General features: G+C 36.2%; 1 protein-coding gene across 4 annotated transcripts in view; it reads left to right on the forward strand.

Moving 5' to 3' along the window:
- LOC102236866 (glutamate receptor 2-like) overlaps positions 1-25,587 on the forward strand; it is a 56,999-nt gene that overhangs the window by 16,841 nt on the left and 14,571 nt on the right. For 2 of the 4 annotated variants that reach the window (XM_023334129.1, XM_023334128.1), the window contains exons 4-17: positions 7,364-7,485; positions 9,299-9,373; positions 10,046-10,099; positions 10,985-11,143; positions 11,865-12,032; positions 13,101-13,205; positions 13,295-13,399; positions 14,443-14,506; positions 14,870-15,012; positions 15,740-15,955; positions 16,209-16,363; positions 17,536-17,734; positions 18,811-19,058; positions 24,134-24,248. In XM_023334129.1, the coding sequence (XP_023189897.1) occupies positions 7,364-7,485; positions 9,299-9,373; positions 10,046-10,099; positions 10,985-11,143; positions 11,865-12,032; positions 13,101-13,205; positions 13,295-13,399; positions 14,443-14,506; positions 14,870-15,012; positions 15,740-15,955; positions 16,209-16,363; positions 17,536-17,734; positions 18,811-19,058; positions 24,134-24,248 (1,928 nt within the window). Of the gene's footprint in view, positions 1-7,363; positions 7,486-9,298; positions 9,374-10,045; positions 10,100-10,984; positions 11,144-11,864; positions 12,033-13,100; positions 13,206-13,294; positions 13,400-14,442; positions 14,507-14,869; positions 15,013-15,739; positions 15,956-16,208; positions 16,364-17,535; positions 17,735-18,810; positions 19,059-24,133; positions 24,249-24,935; positions 25,051-25,587 lie in introns of those variants that run through there. The other 2 variants (XM_023334130.1, XM_023334131.1) reach the window with 2 other exon arrangements.

Consider the following 25,587-nt stretch of genomic DNA (forward strand, 5'->3'; position numbering starts at 1 on the left):
TACTCTGGAAACACATCTCCCGCTCCCTCTATTTTATTGATCTTTAGGAACCTGCCACAAGGGGCGCTGCAACCCTATGGGGTGGGGTCAAAGCATTCATCACATGGTTGCAGCGCTAAATAACATTCACTTCTAGACACATGTTATCTATACTCTAAATCTTTCTTGCTCCAGGCCCGGTGTGAAACAAGACACATTGCATAGCTTCAAAGCAACGGCTTTGTATCACAAAGCAGCACAGAGCAGAGTTTATTGTCAGGCCTGTAAAACTCTGCTGGGAGCAATTAACACCTCTGTCTTGTAGGAAGTCCTGCAGGGCAACAGCTGCTGAGAGTAGCTGTCACCCCTATTTCCCAGGGCAGTCTCAGGATAGAATCAAAGTTATTTAACACACAGAAACATTATCTAAATGTAACTACAAGGCTACATGATACAACAAATATTTGATAATTACTAATAATACAATTTATCCAACAGTTCCCTCCTGTTTATCGAATATTTGGTGTCGTCTAATATCCCTCCAAAAACAGTCACTTCAAATGATTTCCGCTGGGAGTTCATTTTTTTGAAAGCAAACATTTTTACACTCAGGGGTTATACCCAGTCCAAAAATTAGGATCTGGATACCTGTCAGAAGAAGAGTCATCATCAGAGTAGGCTTTGTCAACATCAGATTTTTTCTCTAATAAAGGATACATCTGTGCCATCTGGTCCTCCATGGGTGAAATCGCTGTGGTAATGAGACGGTTGAACAAAGAACGCAGGCACGGAACAAAACAACATCCACACAAAGTCAAAATTGCAGCAAATACTGCAATTGATACTAAGACAGAGGACACAAGGTTTCTATACTTCCCAAAAGCATCCATCCATGCATCCCACATGGAAGTATCCACTCCAGAGTGTTCCTTCATTTTGCCATTAAGGGTGCGAAGCCCTGTAATGGCCTTCGTTAAGCTTCCATCAGCTGCTGTATTGTTTGGTAAAAATGTGCAACATTTTTCTCCAAAAATCATGCACACCCCTCCTTTCTCAGCCAGCAGCATGTCAAGAGCTATGCGGTTCTGAAAAGCCATCAGTGAAGTAGCAGGCAGCTGTTCATACACTGCCTCGAAACCAGCCTGTGTCCAGTTTCCCAGTTTTTGTACATTGTAATGGATGTAATTTATTCCGTCTACGTTTTTGTTAATCGTGCACCACCAACAAATTGTAGATTCAACCCCACCCTGATCAACTAATTTATATTCATCAGGCACTCCACGAGGGACCCCGATGGCATCGATGTATGTCGGATCAGTATCTGTATTTTCCATGTCACTTCACGTTTCTGTAAGTGTTGCCTCTTCTGAAACAAAACACTAGACAAAAAAAGTATTAGATCTTCAGCAGATGTAGGACAGACATATACAGGCAATAACAGAGAAAACTAATGCACAAAACCCCGTTACCACCAGCTTCAAAAGACATGTTTCTAAAGTAATGTTTTGCCAAAATGTTAAACATATGCAGATCTTTCTCTTAAACCAATCTTATAAAATAGAACTAAACAAACAAAACAATAAACAAAAACTTCAAATTTGTTGCAGTTGTACAGTTTACATTTATCATCAAAACAATGAATATCAAAGTGAATTAGACAGTCCAATTTAAATTACTTTTATAGTACAAACTGGATCTTACTAGTTATTTGTCTAAAACATTCAACATGCTTTCCTTAAACAAAAATTCAAAAGAGTTAGACCTGGAGAAATTATAATGTCAATGTATAATTTAACAAATCTAGGCATTTTCAGAATATACCAATTTTACCTAGGTCTTTTGCTTGTCGTTGAATTTAAAGTTCTATTCAGAACCATTTTAAATGGATGTAAATCAAAACAAAAATCAAGTTTAGAAAAATCATTATAATCCCACCTGAGTACTTTTACTGATTAGTGATAACTTTAATCAATAACAGATTCTTCAAAACATTTCTTTAAACATTTTTTGCTCCATTAAATTAATGCTCTGAAAATGGCTAACACAATAATATTTTTAATTTCTATAATTGTTTTCCTAAATTAATTTACCAAAATATGCTTCATTAATCGCTATAATTTTGTTATCTATTGTTTCAAAATCCTTTAGCCCATTATCAGAACATGTTTCAATGGAGAACGACTCAAATCCATTCAAAAGAAACATATATTTCACCAGACCATATCTTTCCTTTCACTTTTTATGTGTAACACGGATCAAACGTTCTTCAAAAATAAAAAATATTATTCAAGTAATATAAAAGATAAACCTATAACAATATTCTCCCCCCAGATGATGCATTACTCGCTAATGCATCATACTTCTACTACTTTAAATAACGATGTTGATAAAACAGGTTTATGATGTTCCCTGAGAAATTCTACCAAATTCAATGCTGCCTTTTTCCCAAAAGGTAAAACTCGTCAAAACAAACAAAACAATTTATGTTATCATGCTTTATCTTCAAGATTACTATTTTCCCAAAACACTTCACATTACAGTTTTAAAGCTCCTTATCACATTTAACTCTTATGATTGTCAAATAATTCATTTTACAAACTCCTCAAAAATTTTCACTAGTGTTTGACAAGGCGTGTTTACCAATTTAGACTCTGTGAAGGTTTCGCATTAACCAGCCAGAGAGACGGTGAAGAAAATTCAAAATATAGTCAACAAAAAATCAAAAAATGATAAATTGGGCCCAAACTAAAATCAACATAACAAAGTACAATGCAGTCGGTAACAGAACAAACTCAAGCACAAACTGACTTAACAAGACATGAGGGGAACTTAGATAATGGCTGATCAGACCATTAACACACACTAAGGGGCAATTAAACACACAAAACCCTAACAAATACTGGTCAGTATATCACTAAATCTACAAATGAAAGAAATTAAAATAAAAACCAAATTTCCCCTCCCCTTTTTGAACGGGTCAAGAGGAAACTGGTAACTCAAAAGAAAGAAATGAATTCGTTATATTTAACAAAATATAGAAGAACTGACACTTATAGCTTAAATAAAAAGTCAGACTAATGAAAACAAATTTAAAGATGGGAGAGACAATGATGTGCCTCACAGCAGCTTGTCCTTTTCTGCTGAACTGCTGTAAGCAGAGGTTACTTCGCACTTAAAATTAATGGTATGCAAGGAGGCTTCACATGTTAATTAGTTGAATCTAGTGGGGTAGCAGTTACAGCCCAACTCTGTGGCCCCCCTGCGGAGCTGCTGCAAGGGGGGGGGCTGCAAGTCTCCTGATCTACATCATTCACTACAAAAATTCCACCAGATCCTCTTTAATTAACCCATAAGTTATTTCTAACTTAATATTATCCTTCAACAACAAATTTGTACAGTGTAGCAAACTTTTTCTATATTCAATCAATTTCTAGTTAACAAGTGAGTTACTTCTATTGTATTCTGTCTTATTCATCCATAATTCCTGTAGATTTAATAATATTTTATCTATCCTAAAGTTTTGGTCAGTTTAAAAAGACTGATTTTGAAACTATCTAGAATCGGTTGCATACTGCAGTTTGTTGTTATCGGAGCAATGCCTCTTACAGTTAGAGCCTGTTTCTATTTATTTATTAACTTTATTTCCTTATTTCATTTGCAGCCCTCTCTTCTTTCTGTAGGCACTTTTTTGAAATGAAATGACCTTTTGTAATGCATTAAAAGTTCTTAAAAAAAATAAATAAATCCATAAATAGAATCTTTTAATAGGTCTGCACGAGTTACTGGTTTTCCTGTAGAAGTTATCATACCCCTATTTTGCCAGTACTGTGCAAACGTGTGTACTGTTGCAAACGCATATTGACTATCGGTGTAATCGTCACTGCTTTATCTTTCATTAGTTTACAAGCGGTGGTTAGCGCTATCAATGCTGCAGCCTGAGCCGAGTAGTGTGAGGGAAGTTTTTTAGCTTTTAACACTATTTTTTTTTTAGTCACTACTGCATAACCGGTTTGAGTTTTCCCTTGTACATTTTTCTTTGAGGAACCATCAACAAAAAGTATTTCACCGTGATCTAATGGTAGATCTTTTAAATCATTTCTACTCTTTGCATTTTGTTCTGCCATTTCCTGACAATCATGCTTTGTACCATCATCTGGAAGAGGTAACAAAGTTGCAGGATCTTAAAATCGTGCATCTTTCAATAGTCAGACGAGGTTGCGATAATAATGTGCTCATACAAGTGAGATGCCTCGCAGGCGATAAAAAATCATATTTGTTTGTAATAATAGTGCTGAAACTGCATGTGGTACTTTTAATGTTAACGGATGAAACAGTACAATAGGAGCACTAACTTCTACTGCCATAGAAGCAGCAATCACTGCTCTCACACAGGGAGGCTGGGCACACGCCACACTATCAAGTTTGGAAGAAAAATATGCTATTGGTCTCATTTTATCACCATGTTGCTGAACTAGCACCGAGGTCATATACTGACCTTTGCAATCCACCATCTGGAAAAAATGTTTTTTATAGTCTGGTAAGGCGAGCGCAGCACTTGACACTAGGGCCTGCTTTATTTCACTTAGTGCTGTCTCTGCTGCCTCTGTCCATTCCAAAGAGGAAGACATTTTTAAATTTTTTTTTTTCCATATATTAGTTTGCTTAAAGGAACCACTATTACTGCAGAATTAGGCACCCAGTCTCAACAATAGTTAGTTAACCCTAGAAAAGACATCATCTGTGTTTTGGGGGTTTTTTTTTTTTTAGTTTATTTAAAACAGAGTTACATGCGGGGAGGTCCACGTTCTATATACCAGAATCGTGGACGCTGCTCCATCTTCCCCTACATTTGGATTTGCTAACTGTATCATAGGATAAAGATTAGTCGTGTGTGGCTGACTATTTGCCTCTTCTGAAGGGCAACATGGGGGAGGGAGAAAAGCCCAGTGGGAGCTGCAATTCCCTGCACCAAAGTTTCTCCCCAGTTCTTAGACCACTTAAAGTTTGCTTTTCGTATTATTTGTTTCTCCCCTTCTGTTTTGTTATTTTGGTATTTGGTAACTTCAGCTACTTCCCCTCCCCCTCCTGCTGCTCGACTGCCTGTTAACCGCTATGTGCCCATCAGTGGTTGGAATCAAAACTAATCCTAGCTACATAAGGCCATCCCTGCATAAAAAGTGTTATTTCTGGTCTTACACTGTCCATAGATAATAAATCCTGTAGATTTAAATTGGACTTCTTCACTCTCTAAACTTTCTGATTCTAGTCATGCTGACTGATCTATGTATTTTTTCTGGGCAATGTCTGGCTATGTGTCCTTCCTTCCCACAACACCAACATCCTAAATAATTTTGTTTGAAATTATTTTGTCTGTAATTATTTTGTCTGTAGTTCCCTCTTCCCATTCTCCCTCTCTGTCCTCTGGGGTTCTGACCTCTACCCCTAAATCTTCCTCTTCCTCTCCTGTCGTGATATAATATTTGCTCCTCATCTGGGAAAAAGGCTCCTGAAACCTTTGTCTGTTCTTTTGAGACCTTTTCTACGTGTATAGCGTGGTTAATGCATCCATCTAAAATCCCAGTTTTCAATCCTACGTAATGTTGATGTATTCTCAGGCTGTATTCATCAAACGATTCTTCCTCCTCTTCTCTTTTTTGTGCTAATTCCAACCAAAATTTTACATCCTCATACCCTTCTTTGCGCATTTTCTTTGGGTTTGACTTTGTTTTTTGCTTTATTTCATCCTGCAGTACTGTTAGTTTCTGTGAGTTTAGACGGCCGTCAAAGTTATAGTTTGTTATCCATTTATCTAAATGTTTTATTTTATGCGGATCCTGATTTTCAACATATTTCCAGTCATTTGATTTTAAACTGGCTGTCGGCTTAATTTTACTTAGACTCTTCCCCATTTTTTTTTGTTTTTTTTACAATTTAGCCCAGTTTGTCCGACTCATAGGGAATCCTATAAACTGGAGATCTTTTCAGTAGGCCAGCAATTAAAAATACCTGTAGTGGTAACCCCCGCTTCAACTCTTTCGAGTGGGGGGTTCTTACCTCTGCATCCAAGACAGGTTTGCTGGTTACAACCCTACTGTTTTTATATGAGATAAAACACCAAGCGGTATTTATATCTCCAATCACACTCACAATCACACGTGTTGTTGCTGCGGAATTTAAGCTCCTGCTCAGCCGGACTCCGCCATCCGTTCCAATTACAATTTTAATGCCTGATTTAAATATTTTTATTATTGATTAAAGTTTATTATTATATATCGAATTGAGGAAATTTTATTATTTTAATTTTTTATCGGCTAATTGATTAAATTTTATTATTTTTATTTTTTATCTTCCAATTTATTAAATTTTACTGCAGGTTAATACTAGGCTCCGTGCGCCTTTTCCACGAAATTTTTACGTAAGGACTTCGGACGCCCTTCACGGATTCAGTTTTATTTTTTACCTGTTAGAGTCTAGAATGTCCAGGGTTTTCTTATTCGCGCAATGACCCGCAGTCATTCGCCACACTTTTAAACAAGAATCTACTCACCCTCTCCTGTCTTCCCGTCAGAGCCGTCAACCGTAAGATCCCAGCAGGCAGGCAGAGCGCCAGCCCTTGAACAGGTTCTGATAAGCTTCCACTAGGAAACTTGCCGTGCGCACGGTCTTTACTGGGGTCCACCATGCCCGCTGGAATCCTTCCGGTATTTTGGCATCCGGCTCGAAGGACCAAATAATGTCAGGTCTAAATACCTATTAGAGACAATTAAACAAATACAGGAAAGACAAGAGAGTTAGATTCTTTTATACTCGCGAGGAGAGCAGACAGAGAGATGTTTCCAGTTACAAATCTCCACCTACTCTGGAAACACATCTCCCGCTCCCTCTATTTTATTGATCTTTAGGAACCTGCCACAAGGGGCGCTGCAACCCTATGGGGTGGGGTCAAAGCATTCATCACATGGTTGCAGCGCTAAATAACATTCACTTCTAGACACATGTTATCTATACTCTAAATCTTTCTTGCTCCAGGCCCGGTGTGAAACAAGACACATTGCATAGCTTCAAAGCAACGGCTTTGTATCACAAAGCAGCACAGAGCAGAGTTTATTGTCAGGCCTGTAAAACTCTGCTGGGAGCAATTAACACCTCTGTCTTGTAGGAAGTCCTGCAGGGCAACAGCTGCTGAGAGTAGCTGTCACCCCTATTTCCCAGGGCAGTCTCAGGATAGAATCAAAGTTATTTAACACACAGAAACATTATCTAAATGTAACTACAAGGCTACATGATACAACAAATATTTGATAATTACTAATAATACAATTTATCCAACAGGTAACCATAAGGGACGGGCCTTAATTATTTTTTGCTTTGTGTGTGTCTGTAGGTCTTTCTACCCTTCAGGTGATTCTGGATACTGCAGCAGAGAAAGAGTGGGTCGTAACAGCAATAAATGTAGGAGACCTGAAAGATGAGAGTAAAGATGAAGCTTATCGCTCCCTCTTTCAGGTACCGGTACTCTGAAATTCTCTTCTAACTGCATAAAGTTCAGGTTTGTCTTCAATGTACTGAGTCTCTCACACATCCAGCAGTCTAGAAACCTACTGAGTTATTTTCTGATAAACTGAGGCTTTTGGTTCTGACTGAAACTGGGCCCATTTTTAATCACCTTGAACAGTTAATGTGTTATTATGCAGTATGGTATGAGTGCAGTTTTATGAAGGTTTGGAGAAATGAGGGTTTAGGGAAGTGTCTCGGAGTAAGTTAAAGTTTGTTCAGTTTTATTATCTGAACTGTTTCATAGTATCTGTGTACATCTTAAAACTGGCCAAAAATGCGTATAAATTAGATTTTTGCTGTAAACATTCTGACTAAACCCGGGAAGATGGAGCACGTCACCCCAGTTCTAAAGTCCCTACACTGTAGCTCAGAGAATAGACTTTAAAATACTGCTGTTAGTTTATAAATCACTGAGCAGCTTAGCGCCACAATACATTAAAGATTTGCTGTTGTCATAGCAATCTTCCAGACCGCTTAGGTCTTCCGGTTCTGGTTCTGGTCTGCATTTCCAGAAGCAGAACTGAACATGGAGAAGCAGCATTCAGCTTCTATGCACCAAAAATCTGGAACAAACTTCCTGAAAACTGAAAAACAGCTGAAACACTGATTTCTTTTAAATCTAGACTAAAAACGCAGCTGATTAAAGCTGCTTCTGAACCATAATCAATGAAACATTGATCAATATATTTGATGTGTAACGACGGCAGAAGGTAAAGTTTCAGTTGTTGACTCTGTAACATTTTCATGATTTAAAGTACTTTGTATGTCTTGTTGCTGAAATGTGCTATACAAATAAAATGTGGTTTTGATTTGAAGTGTGAGTATACTTGCCATAGATTAGAAAGAGATTCACAATGTTCAGCAGTTTCTTCATATCAAGCAATTTATATTTGCATTAATTAATTGTATTTTTTTCTATGAACAAAATTTACTAAATTAACTCCAAAGATTTTTTTTTTTACAAAAATACCCAAGAGATGTGCAGCTAATAGCTGCTTTAAGCTGAACTTAGCTGAATTTTCTAATGTTAGCTGAGGTTAGGTTACTCAACTTAAAAAGACACTTTGTTAAGCTGGAAGCTCTTTAAGGTTGACCATGAACAACTCTGTTGTTTCGGGGAAAATTATAAATTGTATTCATGTCTCAGAAAACCGTGAATGCCAATGTGTCGCTGCTGAATTTGTGTAAAGAAGCGTTCATAGTGGTGGGAGTGAGCAGTGGCATGGATTCTTTACATCATTTGCTTCTAAGATTTTGCAAAAATCTGCTCATTTTTGATATTATCCACCCACTGAAACTGGTAGAGATGTATGTGCAGAGTGCTGTGTTTAGACCCCAGGTACTGACATAGTTAGAGGAGGACTGAAATACTAAGCTATGATGAAAGGAGACATGGAGGAGGAGGGAGGCTCTAAAGATGGTCTGGAAGAGAGAGTGACATGATTACAGTGACATGTAAAAAATGAGGACGAGGGGCTGATTTACTCTGCGAAAGTAGGTAAGAAAATGTTTATTGACAGCTTAGAAAGTGTGAACTTTGGATGTGATTAAAAAGGAAAGTGACAAATAGAACAGGAACAGCCTAAAGCAAAAACAGATAACCAGTTAAATCCTTTTTGTTATTGTGCTTTCCTTCTAGAGCCAGTAACTGATGTGACTGTGACTGTGGAATATAACATTTTTCCTTTTTAAAACTAACAACAAATAAATAACAAATACAGTTATGTATTTGTTCTAAATACACCTTCTTATGTCTCTTTAGGACCTGGAGATCCGTAAAGAACGACGCATCATCCTGGACTGCGAACAAGATAAAGTCAAAGATATTATGGAGCAGGTGGAGTTCAGTCTCCTGAGTAATCTGCTCCTGGTTGAAATCTGAGTTTCTGTTAAACAAAAACCTTTACTTCATTGAAGCACAACGGAAAGTCAGTGGTGTGGATTATATCTCTGTTAAAATACTAAATTTGATTAGAAATATCCATTATTGTCCCTCCGTTGGGAAATTCGGGTACTTCAGCAGCAAAGTGATAAACAAGTTGAAGCATGTAGAATCAGACAAAGGTGAAAAATAGAAACAGGAAAAATTAAATAAAAAAGTGTACAGTACTGTCAAATTTACAGCATAAGAAAAAACATACTGTGCTGTCATTAAGACAGTATGTCTTAAATTGATTCAAAGAAATGTGGATGTTAGTAGGATAAACCCCAAAAAAATAAAAACAAAATGTCCATCTGTAAACACTTATTGAGTTTGTTGGTATCAGTAGTGAATGTGAAGAGAGGAAGGATCTGCAATAACACTGCTTTCTGCACTAAGGATGCAGCAGTCTGTCAATGAAGGAGAAGATTTGGTAATTAGATAAGTCTATGTGTGGTAATAATTATGTACAAAGTAAAGGAGAAAATGTTTTTGATTCTGTAAAATCTAAGCACACAGATTGTAAAGATTATAACCTGCTTTGAGAATTTTCCGCTGTTAACAAAGTGTATTCTCTATCCCCATCAGGTGATCACTATAGGCAAACATGTGAAGGGACACCACTACATCATCGCCAACTTAGTGAGTTATGACCCAACACCTTGCAACAAACTGCACATTTTTCCTTTTGTCTGCAACAGGTTATTTTAAATTGACACATGTTCACAAAAACAAAGTAAAATTCTTAGTCAGACTGTAGGTTGGACCAATCAAGAATAACGATAGGCCAATATGAGTTTGTGACCTTAAACAAACCAACGCTGCAAAAATACAAAATCTTACCAAGTATTTTTTTCTAGTGCAAATATTAGTTATAGAAATAATACAAAACTAATTAAAAGTAGCTTTTCAGTAAGAAATAGGATAAATTATTCAATAATATTAATTTAAAAAGTGCTAGTTCCACTGGCAGATTATTTTACTTATAGCAATTTATATGTATTTTATTTATAAATATTATATTTAATTTGTAAAAAAAATTTCATGTTATAAATTTAATTATCTGCCAGTGAAACTAATATTTTTCATCAACATTCAAGAATTACTGACTAAAAACAAGCTCCTATTTCTTTCTGAAAAGTTACTTGTAAGTTTGTTTTGCCTTATTTTAAGTGCACTACGCAAAAAATACTTGGCAATATTTATGTTTTTGTTGTGATGTTATTATAGTAATAAAAAACATATTTTCCTTATTTCCATTGTTGCTTGTTGAAAATACTTTAAATATTAAAGGAATCCACCTCATTAAGGTGCTATAGAGCTGTATGACGGATTACAGAGAGGTGGAGTTCCTGATATTTCTTTTATCTGCTTTTCTTAAATAGTATAACAAAAAATATTTATGACAAATCAGCCATTGTAAATCCTCCATTTACTGTGTGTTGATATATGTGAGTTCTGGTACAGTTAAAAGGAATGACAGGTTAGAAAAACAAGAGAAAAACTTTGTTGTTTTTGATCTTCCAGGGATTTTTGGATGGTGACATCTCTAAAATCCAGTATGGAGGTGCAAATGTATCTGGATTTCAGATAGTTGACTTTGACAATCCTGTGGTGGCAAAGTTTGACCAACGGTGGGAAGCTTTGGAGGAGAAGGAGTATCCTGGAGCAGATACACGAATCAGAGTAAGAAAAAACAATAAGAACAACTTAAAGGGGGCCTTTTATGCAAAATCCACATTTTGCACATTTTTGTATTTATATTTGAGTTTGTGTTCCTTCTAAAAAATAACCCAGATGGTTTTTGGCAATAAGTTAACGTTTTTTGTGTCTGGAAAATGAGCCGTCTCAGAAACCTCCGGAATGTAACGACACAATTCAGCAAGCGCTGCCCATCACCTAGCAACCCCAATAAAGCCTGGCCTGTTGCCTAGCAGCCCAACCTGAGCCCCAGCATGTTTGATCGGCTGGTTTTACCGCTGTATGTGCTGTACAATGGCTGCTGGAAAAGAAAACAGTTTTGTTGTCTTACCGTCCAGAAACCACTTGCTGCATTCTTGTTGGTTGTGCAGGAGCCTCCACTTGTGCTTTTCAAAGATGCACAAGTGACACAAGTGGCCTCTTGTCACTTTATTTAGATTGTAGGTGACAAAAGGCCCTAAAACAGCTAAAAATAAACAGAACTGACTAAAAAAGCAGACTAAAATCTCATTATCTAAGAATGATTTTGTGCAAAAAAAATTTAATGATAGACCCATCCTAAGCTGATCAAAGAAGCATAATAGGTCACCTCTAAGCAATCTTTATTATTTTAACAGTTCTAGGAAAGAAGAAGATTCTGGCTACCACAGTGATAAGCAGAAAATATCAGATTATCGCCTAAAACAATTATTTTGTGATCTTTTAGTACACCTCTGCCCTGACCTACGACGCAGTCAACGTGATGACTGAGGCGTTTCGCTTCCTGCACAAGCAGAGAATAGACATGAGTCGCCGTGGCAACAGTGGGGACTGCCTAGCTAATCCCGCAGTACCCTGGGCTCAGGGCGTTGAGATTGAACGTGCCCTCAAGCAGGTAAGTATGGACTGGATTGACCTTCGTCAACAGATGTTACTTTGTATCGTCTTGTTTTGTCTGTGTGAAGAACTGCAAGTTTCAAAGTACAAAATGTCCTGATTTTCCTTCTCTTCAAAACCCCCCGTTGTTTGGTATATTTAATTTTAAAATAAGTTATTTAAGGTTGGGTTTGGCACTGGGAGGGATGTAGAAGATAACTATGTCTATTCAGGATAAAGGTGCAGCAGAAGTGAGAGGAAGGGAAGCTTAGCTAGTCAGACCACATCCTTCGTTTGGCTCAGACACAGGAAAATATTACGATATTTTGTGGGAGTGTTGCAATAATGATAAATATGATGATAATAAGAACTGTTTTGTTCCATTTGTAATACACTTAATTAGAACACAAGTAGTATAAAAGAGTGTGATTTGTTTCACTAAAATGCACACAATAACTGCATTTAATAATATTTCTTTATTTATTGATACACCTTTATTGGACTAACAGTGAAAAAAACAGCAAAAACAAAAATCCCAACAACAGACTGTTTTAGGGTTTTTTAAATATCATTAATTGAAATTTATTGTGACTATAAATCAAAATGTTTTCATGATAAGAAATTTATCATATGTCACCAATTTATAAATGATAAACAATTTGATAAATGCTCATCCCTCTGACTACTTTAGTTTTTACTTTTTCTTTTTCCATTATCCTGCCATTTCATTTGTCTTTTTAGTCAGGAAAATGATCAATTTTCTGTCTGTAGCCATATAATTGTAGGCTTCAGATGTAATTACATTATCCAAATATGGAGGTGCTTCCTGTTTGAGAATTGGATGTTTTCAGATTTCAATGTTTTCTAAAACAGCTGCTTATCATTTAAAATTTAACACCAAGATGCTCAGTATATTTCAGTTTGTGATGATAATGTTTTCTTTCCCTTTTCCTGTTTGATCAGTGTAGAAATGAAATAATTTAAAATAAGCTGTCCTCTGTGCGGTGGAAAGTGCTCAACAATAATATCTGTGTTGAACAGATATTAGCCCTATCTCTGATCATTTAAAGTAATTTGGTGTCTTCAGGTTCAAGTTAATGGTTTAACTGGGAACATTCAGTTTAACCAGCATGGGAAGCGAACCAACTACTCAGTGGCAGTCATGGAGCTTAAGAACAGCGGACCGCTAAAGGTAACTAAAGAAGACTTTCTAACGATACACCCAGTTTGTGTGTTTTATGTTGACTAAAATCACCATTTTGTTGCGTTGTGTGCTTTCAGATTGGCACTTGGAGTGAAGCGCATAAGTTTGAGGCGGACAAGCAAGATATAAATAATGACACAACGGGAATAGAAAACAAAACCGTCATCGTTACAACTATACTGGTAACACATCATCACACTGACGTAGTTTTCATGCGATCGAACATGCATGTGTCTGCATAAAAAAACTAGATTATTTCAGAGAAAATTAAGCTCATTAGGCAGACAGTTTTACTCCTGTGCTTTTTATTTTTCCATTCTTTCAATTTTGTGTTTGGAAATTTAAAAACACACAATTAAAATTTTCATCATGCTGTCTCTTCCAATTCCTATTGAATTGGACATAATGGAACATCCTCCAGAATTATATTGTCAATGTGAAGATTAGTGCTGCAAATAATAATTATTATAGGTATCAAGGGATCTGTTGATTATTTTTGATTAATTGGTTAATTTTTAATCAATTAATTTCTGATTAATCAATTAATTGGATGAAAAAACTGGCACAGTATCACATTCTGCAAATTGTTTATTGAAATCTTTTACATGCAATATTAAAAATACATTATAAATGCAACTGAGCAATTCAACTTATTTTTTAAATAAGAAAATAAACATCTTACTGTCTAAAATATATATTTTTTTCAACATCAACATGTGAAAAGCTCAAGCCTTTCTGCTTAATTGATCAATACAGAGTAGGGCTAATCACCATCTTTTGGATTAAACATTAATAATTGTTTAGCAAAAGGAGTTTAAAGAGATTTTAATTTTTTTTTAACAGTTTGAACTTGGTGAAGCTAAAACTATGACCCTGGAGTTTTGGGCAATAAGTTAAACCACTGAAAAGTTTGTTTAATTGTCCTCACATTGTGTCACAGGACAAAACCTTTGTGGGTTAAAGAGTTTTTGATTACTGTCCTTCCTGGGATTGAATGATTGAAGTTTAAAAATAAAATAATTAATTTTTAAAAACCCACAGACTCAGCTGGGTTCCTCAACCTACAAATACCTTTTTCTTAAAAGTGTGGAACCATTTTTGGAAAACTATACAGACTTCCCAGCAGTATAAGTCTACAAAGATAATATAAGATAATAAAATTGTTGTTGCTTTTTGTGCTGAGTTTAGTTTTACTGATTTCTGCATATTGTGTTTCTGGATATAGGAAGCTCCGTATGTGATGCTAAAAAAGAACGCTGATGAGCTTCAAGGCAATGATCGCTACGAAGGTTTGATGCTGTCTATGGTTAATGTTTGTGTTATTTCACCACATTTAATGATGTTCTACAATTTGATCAGATTTGTTACACATTTCTTTAGAGCTGATAGCACATTTATAAAGTGTGCACCCTTACCTCTTTTTTAATCTTTCTGTAAAAAGCAGACAGGTCAAATTCAAATTCAATTTAATTTCTAAATTGTTACCATTGTTGTCTAGATTTTCAAAGAAACAGTTTTTTACTAGAATAGCTGAAGTAACACTCAACTTTTCTTATGTCCTGAATTGATGCTTATTCACACCCCCATACAGAGCACAGAATGTCATTTTAATATTTTCTTTCTGTTACATGTTTTGTGTCCTTTTATTTTAGGCTACTGTGTTGACCTGGCTGCAGAAATTGCAAAGCACTGTGGAATACGCTACAAGCTTCGGATCGTAGGAGACGGTAAATACGGAGCGAGAGATGCTGAGACCAAGATCTGGAACGGGATGGTTGGAGAGTTGGTGTACGGGGTAAGCTGGACGTTCTGGGAACAGATGTGATATGATCCGTTTTGTTAGTGCTGGTCAGGACTCTGGCAGCAGCAGCAGTCTGGATGAACTGCAGCTTACTGGTGGATTTTTTATTAAATTTTTCACAGAAATCACTAAAGACAATTTTATAAAAGAAAAGAAAGTCAAAAAAAGAGTTTTTGTCTAAATAGATATTTTTAAAATGTAAATCTGCCAGGGCTTTTAATGCTGTAAGGCTTAACTGTGGGCTTTCAGGCACATAGTTTATTTGGCCTTCACTGCAAAAATACAAAATCCTACTAAGTATTTTTGGTGTTTCTTGTGCAAATATCTTAGTACACTTGAAATAAAACAAAGCTAACTTACAAGCAATTTTTCAGCAAGCTAAAGGAGCTTTTTAACAATGAATAATTCCTCAATATTGTTTAAAAAATTTACTTATTCCAGATGTTTTCGCTTATAAATAAAATGGGGAAATGTCTTGTTATTAGTTTTGTTTTATTTCAAGTGTGTATATCAGGATATTAATAAAAATAGATATTAATATCGTATCGGTGAATCTTTATTTACAAATAGACCAAATACTGTAAGAGGACAGGTTGAATGAGGTCAAAACGATTTAAATTAAAAACTAATATATCACAAAATGTTTGTTTTGGGAAGGACAGATGTCCTGTTCAGGTGGATCAGATATTTTAACAGACTCTTTGTTTTTTCTCTTCCACAGAAAGCAGATATAGCAGTTGCTCCCCTGACGATTACTCTTGTTCGGGAAGAGGTGATTGATTTCTCCAAACCTTTCATGTCCCTGGGAATCTCAATCATGATCAAAAAGCCTCAGAAGTCCAAACCCGGCGTCTTCTCCTTTCTGGATCCACTGGCCTATGAAATCTGGATGTGTATTGTCTTCGCCTACATCGGAGTCAGTGTTGTTCTTTTTCTGGTGAGTCAAACTTCAGATTTCTAAATGTGAATAATGAATAGCTTTGAAGTTTAAATAGAACCAGTAATATATGGGACCTGCTTGTAATCAATCAACATTGGTGCTTTACTCTCTCTCAATTATTTATTAAAGGTATGTAAAAAAGTGTTTAAGAACTAGACCAACTAGAGCAAAAATACTTGGTAATATTTTATATTTTTGCAGTGTAAAATCTTCAGTATGACCCGTTAATTAAAAATGTTTCTCCCTGGAGGTGTCGAGGTTCAGCCCATATGAGTGGACGCTTGAGGAGCCAGAGGACGGAGCTTTGCCGCTGACGACCGAATCAACCAACGAGTTTGGGATCTTTAACTCTCTTTGGTTCTCGCTGGGTGCATTCATGCGACAGGGCTGTGACATTTCACCAAGGTTGGTACGACATTCAACCACCGTGTCACTAATGTTATACTTAATAATTATATGCTCATCAATATCAAGTATTAGTGAAGTAGTACAGTATATTTTGTACAAGTTATTTCCCCAGATCCCATTCAGAACATTTTATACCAAATACTCTTTGGAATGAAATTATTCTTTCTTCTTTTTCTTTATTCAGAAAGTTGCTTTTCTGCTAGGAACACAAATTAAGTCATGCTAATTTTTTCTTAGCCTGTGTCCCAAACAGAGCTGGCCCAACGGATATCTGAGTTAAGCAGTTGCTTAGGTCCCCCACACCACTAGAGGGCCCCCAAGGGCTGTGAATTTAGTGTTAATCAGCTGATGTTGTCAAATAGTTAAAATGATACAACACACTTAAACACCACTCTGTATTTCAAAATACAAATATTTTTTTTTAGTGTGCCTCTTCTGTAAGATTAGAATTAGCAGCCATAATAACACTGATGTGATGTAGGCTCAATACGAATGACGCTATTATTATTTGTTAGTATTATTAATTATTGTTATTTAATTTCCCTTTGGGATCAATAAAGTACCTTAGAACTTTGAATTTGAGTTGCTAGTGATAGTAGGTATGGTACACACACAGAGTAGCTTAATAATAATAAATTATCTGGTGTTGACATGTTGGTATGTGGGGCCCAAAATGAAAATCTGCTTAGGGCCCCAAAAAGGTTTGGGCCGGCCCTGTAAGTGCTATATAACAGCTGTCATATAACTCACAGTCATTTATTGTAGAAGAAGCAAAAAGTATTTCATGATGGTACACGAACATTATTATTTAAAGATATTAAAAGCTACATATACCCTCTTTCTTTCTGACTTTTCTGTTTATAAATTGTGCTCCCTTGTTGTGCTTGCAATTACATTAAATAAGTTAGAATAATTGTGAAGTCCAGGTTTCTGTTTTTAAAAATAATTTTTTTTATTGGTCTGATGTAATATTTCTAAAAGTCATGTTTTCATTAACAAAGTGGAAAATCATCATAATTAACATAAATAATTATGTTTCAAACATCACTTAGTGATAAAGTGTCTAAAATAAATAGGCTTTTCAATAATATTCTAATTTTGTGAATGGGTCTCTATAGTTGGGAGAGAATCCACCAGTCAGAACCGGACCTGTGTGTTTTTGCATGCAGGTCTCTTTCAGGTCGTATAGTTGGAGGGGTGTGGTGGTTTTTCACTCTGATCATTATTTCGTCATACACGGCCAACCTGGCTGCCTTCTTGACGGTGGAGAGAATGGTTTCTCCCATTGAGAGTGCTGAGGATCTCGCCAAGCAGACAGAGATCGCTTATGGGACGCTGGACTCCGGGTCAACCAAAGAATTTTTCAGGGTAAGGTATTCTTCAACAACAAGTGATGGTGGTTCTTCTTAAAGGCAAACAATAATTATGTTTCCATTGATACATGAGGAATGATTGGCGGGAAGAAACCTTAATCACATCTCACCATTCATCATTTAATCATTTTTAAAAGTTTGTCATAATGTTAACATTTATAAGATACATAAAAACCAACTTTTAATAAAAACATGTATGTGAAATTCACATTTCGCTTATTTTTATGCTCACTTGGGTCTCAACTGTTTTTAAACCACCCAGCCATTTTTTGGAAATACGTTCATGTTTTTTGAGGCTTGGAAATTAGTTGTTTCAACCCCCCCTTGATTATTAAGTAACATTTGACAGGCACTGCACCGTTACCTAGCAACCCCAGCCCATCGCCTAGCAACCCAAGAGGAGCTCCAGCATGTTAGTCAAAGACAAAAGAGAAAGTCTACAACCACTAAAATCTGACTCTAGTCCATGTATTTACATTTTGTGGAGAAGAAAGTTGTGCTCAGTGTCTTGTATTATATGATATACATATATAATCCATTTCCTAACATTCTTGTATAATCTGTGCATATAGCTCCCATATTTATATTTATAAACAATATCTATATCTTTTGCTATAACCCCTTATAGTCCATACATACATAGTCTTGTACACCTGTAAATAAATATTTATATCTCGTAGAGCACTTCTGGATAGATGCAAACTACATCTCGTTGCTTGTACTTGTGACAGTGCAATGACAATAAAGTTGAATTCTATTCTATTCTATTCTTTGGAAGTTTTTTTATGTTGTTTCCTTCAGTGGTTCTTGGTGCAGCGCCACCACAGGTGAGATAGGGAATAGGTTTTTCTAAAGGTTTGGTTTGTTTGGCACAGTGCAGTGTGAATTCGAACCGCACCAGATGAAGATGTAATAAATGTTGCAATTTTAGTCCCCAATTGAATAAGACTACCAGGTGTGAAGGAAACTAGTGAAGTTTCTGTCTAGTAAGCCTTTCCTGTCCTACAGTACCCTGAAATAACAACAACCAAGACAAAACTAAATGAATTTATTTGTCTGTCTCTTTTTTAGCGCTCTAAAATCGCTTTGTTTGACAAGATGTGGCAGTACATGAAATCCGCAGAGCCTTCTGTGTTTGTCAAGAAGACATCGGAGGGCGTCCAGCGTGTGAGGAAGTCCAAAGGGAAGTACGCCTACCTGCTGGAGTCCACCATGAACGAGTACATCGAGCAGAGGAAGCCCTGCGACACCATGAAAGTGGGAGGAAACCTGGACTCCAAAGGCTACGGGATTGCCACGCCCAAACAATCCCCATTAAGGTGGGTGGATCAGTATAACAATGCCAGCCAACCTGCACTGCCATGTACCATTCACACTACTAACCTGCTGCCTAGCATACTGTTTCCCTCCCCGCTCACGCAGTTCCTTTCTCCACGAGAAAAGGAATGACTCAAATACACTGACTGCTCACCTGCCAGAGACGTCAGGTGTTAACTAGCCAGTGTGTGAAATGGCTGCTGCCGCTGCGTTCAGAAACAAAAGAAAGCACACCCTGGGGAGCGCTTATTTTAGTCCCAAGCCTTAGAGCCAGTTGGGTTTTTGCAGTATGCGAGTGTGATGAATGGGGCATGGCAGCTCACTACTCGTTGTTATAATAATCCACCTACCCTGATGACGTCATCCCAGTGGTTTGTATTTTTACTGTGGTTGCCACCTCTGACCCATGGTGGGGGTGGTTACCATGACAACGGGGGGGAGGGACGGTTTGTTTCAGATGTCAGGTCTTAAAGTGAGCCGATACAATCAGGAATGTAAAATAGTCACCAATTTTCCTTATTTGCATCACTGACACTTTAAAATGCAAGGCTAAATATAACTACATTATTATATCTACAGATATATTAGTATTTTTTAGAAGATATGTAATATTCCCAAGTATTTGACTGGTACAAAAGGAATACCGATGTTATCCTGCAGTATTCCTGGAACAGTAAGACAAAAACTTTACATTTTTGAAGTTAAATAAATATTGAACTCTAGATTTTATGAAATATGCTCTTTAAGACGTGAATCAGGGGATTGTTGTTGTCTATGACTGTATGACCAAAACATTTGTTTGTATGTGAATGTGTGTATAATTCATTTGATTTTCTTCACCATTAATGATGCTTCCTAACCCAAATTTCTCATATCTTCTACTTACAATTGCTTATTTTGTATTTGTATGATCCCAGAGCAGAGAATGTCACTGCAGTTTATCTAAGAAAGGGTTGAACTTAAACCACAGACAGATCCTGCGTAAATAGTAAAACATATACTTATCTGCCATTTTATTAGGTACAGCTTGATGGAACTGAGTTGGAGCACGTTTGACCTCCAGCTTGCCTTAATTCTTCATGGCATAGACTTAACAAGAGGTTTTGGTCCATATTTTGGGCTCTAAATTAACGTTTTTTCACTGGCACCAGCACAAAAACTCAGTGCACTCAAATTTTCAACTGCATTGCATTTACCCTTGTTCTATTGTGTTAAAAAGTACAAAATTTGTGGGAAGAATTACAATATTCACTGATTAAAGATTTATGAGATTAAGCCTAAGATGTTTTCTGACATTGTAAACTCATGAATATGTCAGAGAAGACCCTACTTTTAATATCATAAATTTATGCCTTTAATCATGGAACATTTCTGACTTTTTCAATCAGGTCAGATTGACCTGATTGAAAAACCTGATATTTACAAAAATTGTCTTGTAAATATGTTAAATTAATCTCCAAAACTGCATTTTTAGGCATAAACCGACTGGCCACACAATACATATGGTTGTTGTACAAGCTCTCTCCTATTAACAACTGGTTAATGTGGTTCTACGTATTTTGCCTGACCAGTTTCATTTAGAAAATTTACATCTATGCAGAATAACTTGAATATACAATTTATTTCTCAATGATGAATCAGTAGGTTGAATCGATGGATGGGTTGATAGAAAAATGAATGATTAAGCATGCGTATTTGTATGTGTTGCATGTTTGTCACTCATGTTGTTTCTTATTTCTTTGTCTTTTCAGCAAGCTGCCAATAGCTGTATGCTCCATGCTCTCTCTTTCTCTTTTTCTCTCTTTTTCTTTCTCTTTCTCTGTCATTCTCGGGTTGTTTTTATTCAGAAAACTGTCATTTTCAGCATTTAGATTTAAAAGTGATTTAGAAAACAGTTATTTTTCTTAACTCAAGGTAGCTGATAAAGGTTACCGGAGCATAATGAGCTGCAGGGTACCATTTCATTTTCTTCCCCTTCCAAATCCAGGTTCTACATCAATACATTTGACTAGGACTACATTACTGTCATTTACCACAAAAGTCAGCCTTATATGTCAGATCTGAACAGTATTTAAGATAAAGATCAGACGATAAAGCAGCACCCACCTCACATCAGGTAATATTGGGCATAACAAATATTTAAGCCAGTCACTGTGCATCAATCATCCTGGATTCGTTCCAGGTTTTGACCTTTTTATAACCCACTGCTCTATGTTGTCACTCAATTATTTACTGACATTTCAGCTCTGAGTACTGGTCCTCGTTTATAGCAAAAAATAAACAAAACAAAACACTTAAGTTTCATTTAAATCAAAACATTACTGTGAAATAAAGGTTAATCAGTTTTCTCATTGAGCAAACAGTAAAAATCTACAGCAGTTTCACTAACAGGCACAGTTCATGTTTTCTTTCCTCATCTATTCATCTATTTGATGGACTGATTAACAGGTGAAATCCTCCAGGTTTATAGGAAAAGAGCATCTTTATACATAAAATCCCATTAATCAAAATAATTCATGCAGTCATTGCTCATTATTTGCTCATTGCAGATCATTTACTTCTTCCTCTTTTCGTACGCCGCACAAAATAACATTTCTTTCAAACTTAATATTTTTTTTTTACTTTTTTTGTTTTAGTTTTCTTGTTATTCCTTTATTTATTGTAACTACAAAAGAACCATATGATTAATTATTAGTTTCTCATATATTAGGGCCAGAGGTGATGTCACACTGTGTGTACGAGAGGTTACACAGATCTGCAATTAATCAAGATTGTTATAGTAATTCCAAAGACAGACAACATAATTCCTATTTTAATTTGTCTTTAGCATTTTATATCAGCATTTAGCACTATTAGTCCTGTTAGCATTGCAGTGGATACTTATCTTAAAGCTACAGTATGTAACTTTTATAAATATATACAGTACTGTATATGTTTTTGTTAAACCAGTCACCATATTGTGGCATGTAATATGAGATAATCTGTGAAAAGATTGAGCTCCTTCTCCTCCCTGAGCTGCTATTGCTGTCTGAAGAAATGCACCGCTCCCAATCAAAAACTACTAATCAGAGACAGGTCTTAGAGCTGTCAATCATCCTCATGTACACTCTTCTCAATGATGGAGAAACAACTTACTGTCACCATTATCCTATTGGGGTCCCCGGGCCGGGAATCAAACCCAAGACTTTCTTGCTGCAACCAACTGCCCCACTGTGCAGCCCGAAACAACTTACTGTTACAGTAAAACTGTTTATCTGCCATCATCAGTGGCAGATCATACACAAGCATGATTTACTGCTCTAAGACCCTCCTCCTGCCTCTGATTGGTTGTTTCTGGCTGATTAGTGTATTTCTGCAGTTAGTGCTGGGAGAAGGAAGAGGAGCTAAAATCTTTTCCACAGATTATCTGTCTTATATTACACTCGTCTCGACGTTGTGATAATTTTAACAAATATATAAAAAACATTTTTTTCTAAAAGTTACGTATTGCAGCTTTAGCCCCAGAAGGTTGTCCTTATCCAGCATGTTGCACACCAACCAGTGCTATTTTCAGCACCACTGATTATTAAAAATATATAAAGGAGGAACATTTAAACAGTACTGTTGGTTATTTTTTATATCTATAAGATCTAATAGATTGCTGTGTAATCACATCATATTAAATTTAGTTACTGTAGGTTTCTGCCTATTAGGGTGACTGCTGTAGTTCGGAGCTAATGTTGCTACAAGGCCTGGAAATGCTGTCATAGGAATTTACTTGTTGGCAAAAAATTATCACGAGACAAAAATATGAATTTAGTAACTGAATTTGCTGTCTTTGTATTGTTTGACATACATGATAAAATTACTTACATTGTTGCAATTAAGGGCACATCTTTGTTTCAGATTGAGTACAAGAAAATATTATTTATCCAACCTACAAGTTACTTTAAATTATATTTATTTATTTATCTATTTTTTAAAGTAACAGTTTGTCGTCTTACGCGACTGTAGTTGCATTTCCACTGACAAAATAAGTGTGCAATTTGACATTTTGAAAATAAATTTGCTTATTGGAAATGTGGCAATTTTGAAAAAATGTTTTTTGATAAATTTCATCACACAAGTCACATGATCAACAACCAACCGGATGTTACTAGTGGCACAAACCACAAAGAAGAAGACGACAGGAAGTGGTTGGAGGATGATGGTGGAGCATGTCTTTTAATGAATTGTTTCATGAAAAAAACTTATTTACGTGTGATTTTAATTGCGTTTATTTATTGGAAACGTTAAATTGTGTTTTTTGTACATTGGCAGAATAATGCGTTTACATTACAAATGTTCACAAAACTTTGTTGATATCCCTCAAAATCAAAAAAACACAATTTCGCAATTGCAGTGATAAGAAACGCAATTACAATCACATGTGAATAAGTTTATTCACATAATAAATCATTAAAAACATGCCGCACCATCATCCTCCTACCACTTCCTGTCATCTTCTTCAACTTTTCTTGCAGTAGTAACATCCGGTTGTTGATCATGTGGCTCGTCTGATGCAAAAAGTGTTTCCTTTGCAGTTTTGTGAAATATACCAGCTGAAAAACCACCACATTCTAGCTCCAATTTTTCTTATCAAAACACTTTTGTTTTTTTTTTTTTTTTCAAAATCGGAAAGTTTCCATTAATAAAATTTATTTTTGTAATTCCAATTTGCGCAACTTTACGTCAATAGAAACGTAGACAGTTACTGTTTTGGTTGACATACATTAAAAGCCGCTATATGACTGAAATAGGTTTTTGAATTGGATGTTATTTATTCAGTAAAAATGTTTAGTAAATCTGATTGACTTCATAATATTTCTACTCTTATTAATCCCAAACACCGTAGGCACAGACATCTTAATGCTGCTCTAATCAAGCCGGATAAAAAAATATAAATTTCAAATGTTTGTTTTCTGATCATGAATTTAGAGTATAGTAGATTATAGGGATTAGTAGCTGGAGCAGTATGTTTGTTGCTGATTAAGCTACATTTCAGAGGATTGTTACTGACAGCTGAAATGAACTGCTAACAGCCACTGTGTTCATGTAGAAATGCGGTGAACCTGGCGGTGTTAAAGTTGAACGAGCAGGGGCTGCTGGACAAACTGAAAAACAAGTGGTGGTATGACAAGGGAGAATGCGGCAGCGGAGGAGGGGAGAGCAAGGTTAATACACACACTCACACGCCACCTAACACACACACACACACACGCAAAGTAGGAAACAAAGCAGAGAGGTAAAACTGGGTCAGTTTGGTAAATGTGGAACATGTGAAGAAGCAGCACAGTCACAGGACCACAGGGAAATGTTAAGGTTAGCAGGGATTTTAAAAACCCAACAAAATAAAACTAAACTACAGCTTACGTCATAAATCCAGCAGGTTACATTCACTGCCAGAAGGTGGCACTGTTCTCTGTTCTGCTTCTTCTTCTGTTATGTTGCACCCTGTCTGGTTGAGGTCTGATGTAAAATGCAGGTGAGGGTCAGCTGACCTCAGACCAGATGGCAGCAACATGGGCGCTGTTTGCAGAGAGTTTGCACACAGTTTGTACAAACTCTGTGTATCAGAGGCTCCGGCCTGGCAGGGAACTGCAGCTGAAAAAGCAACAGCCTTTCATTGCAGCACCTCTTACTATCTGTCTCAGACGCTAAACCGAGGAGCCCAGCAACAAAAAACACTTTATTTAAAAACACATAACGTGTAGAAATACTAGGGGATTAAGGGAATATTTGTCTCACGCCAATCTTTGGTGGGCCCTTTCTTAGTCGCGAGAACAGGGTAAGAACTGCTGCCTCGTTAATAACATAAGATAACATTGATAATGATGTTATTTATGTTATTCCCATTGAAGAGTGCCAGTAAACCTTGCCGTATTGAAACTGAATGAGCAAGGGACCCTAGACAAGATGAAAAACAAGTGGTGGTACGATAAAGGAGAGTGTGGCTTCAAGGACTCCACCAATAAGGTTAGTTTTCTGTTTGTGGGTCAGTCAAACACACTGTTCACAAGTGTAAATGCATGGGAATCTTGCACAGTACGGGGAGGACAACTTAGCTCCAGCTGTGTTATGTGGAGGACACATAAAAAAGTATTTTTTAGGTTCATGCAGATGAGGAGAGAAATAACAGATAACAGGTGAATCAGAATAGTTTTATTTTGTATCTGCTTTCTTATTACTCCTTTACTTGAGCAACAAATTACAAAAATTCCTTCAAATTGAAAAATTTCATTTGAGGTTAGCATGAATGCATGAAAAACACTTCTAATTACATTTTGTAAATGGTTTTTCAGAATGGTGCACATGTTTTAGAAAAAATGCTAAATTAGTTGCTCAATGCAGCTGAATAAAAATGTTTCTGTTTTATTTTATTTATCAAATGTATTATTCCATTTATTTTAGTGACAAGCTAAAACAATAAGGAGAAAGAATCTGTTTTAACAAAACTCAAAGAAAACTCCAGTTAAGAGAACTGTAATTTCTGATCATATAAAGTGTTAATGA

Source organism: Xiphophorus maculatus, chromosome 5, assembly GCF_002775205.1.
Source record: "Xiphophorus maculatus strain JP 163 A chromosome 5, X_maculatus-5.0-male, whole genome shotgun sequence".
NCBI classification, from domain to species: domain Eukaryota; kingdom Metazoa; phylum Chordata; class Actinopteri; order Cyprinodontiformes; family Poeciliidae; genus Xiphophorus; species Xiphophorus maculatus.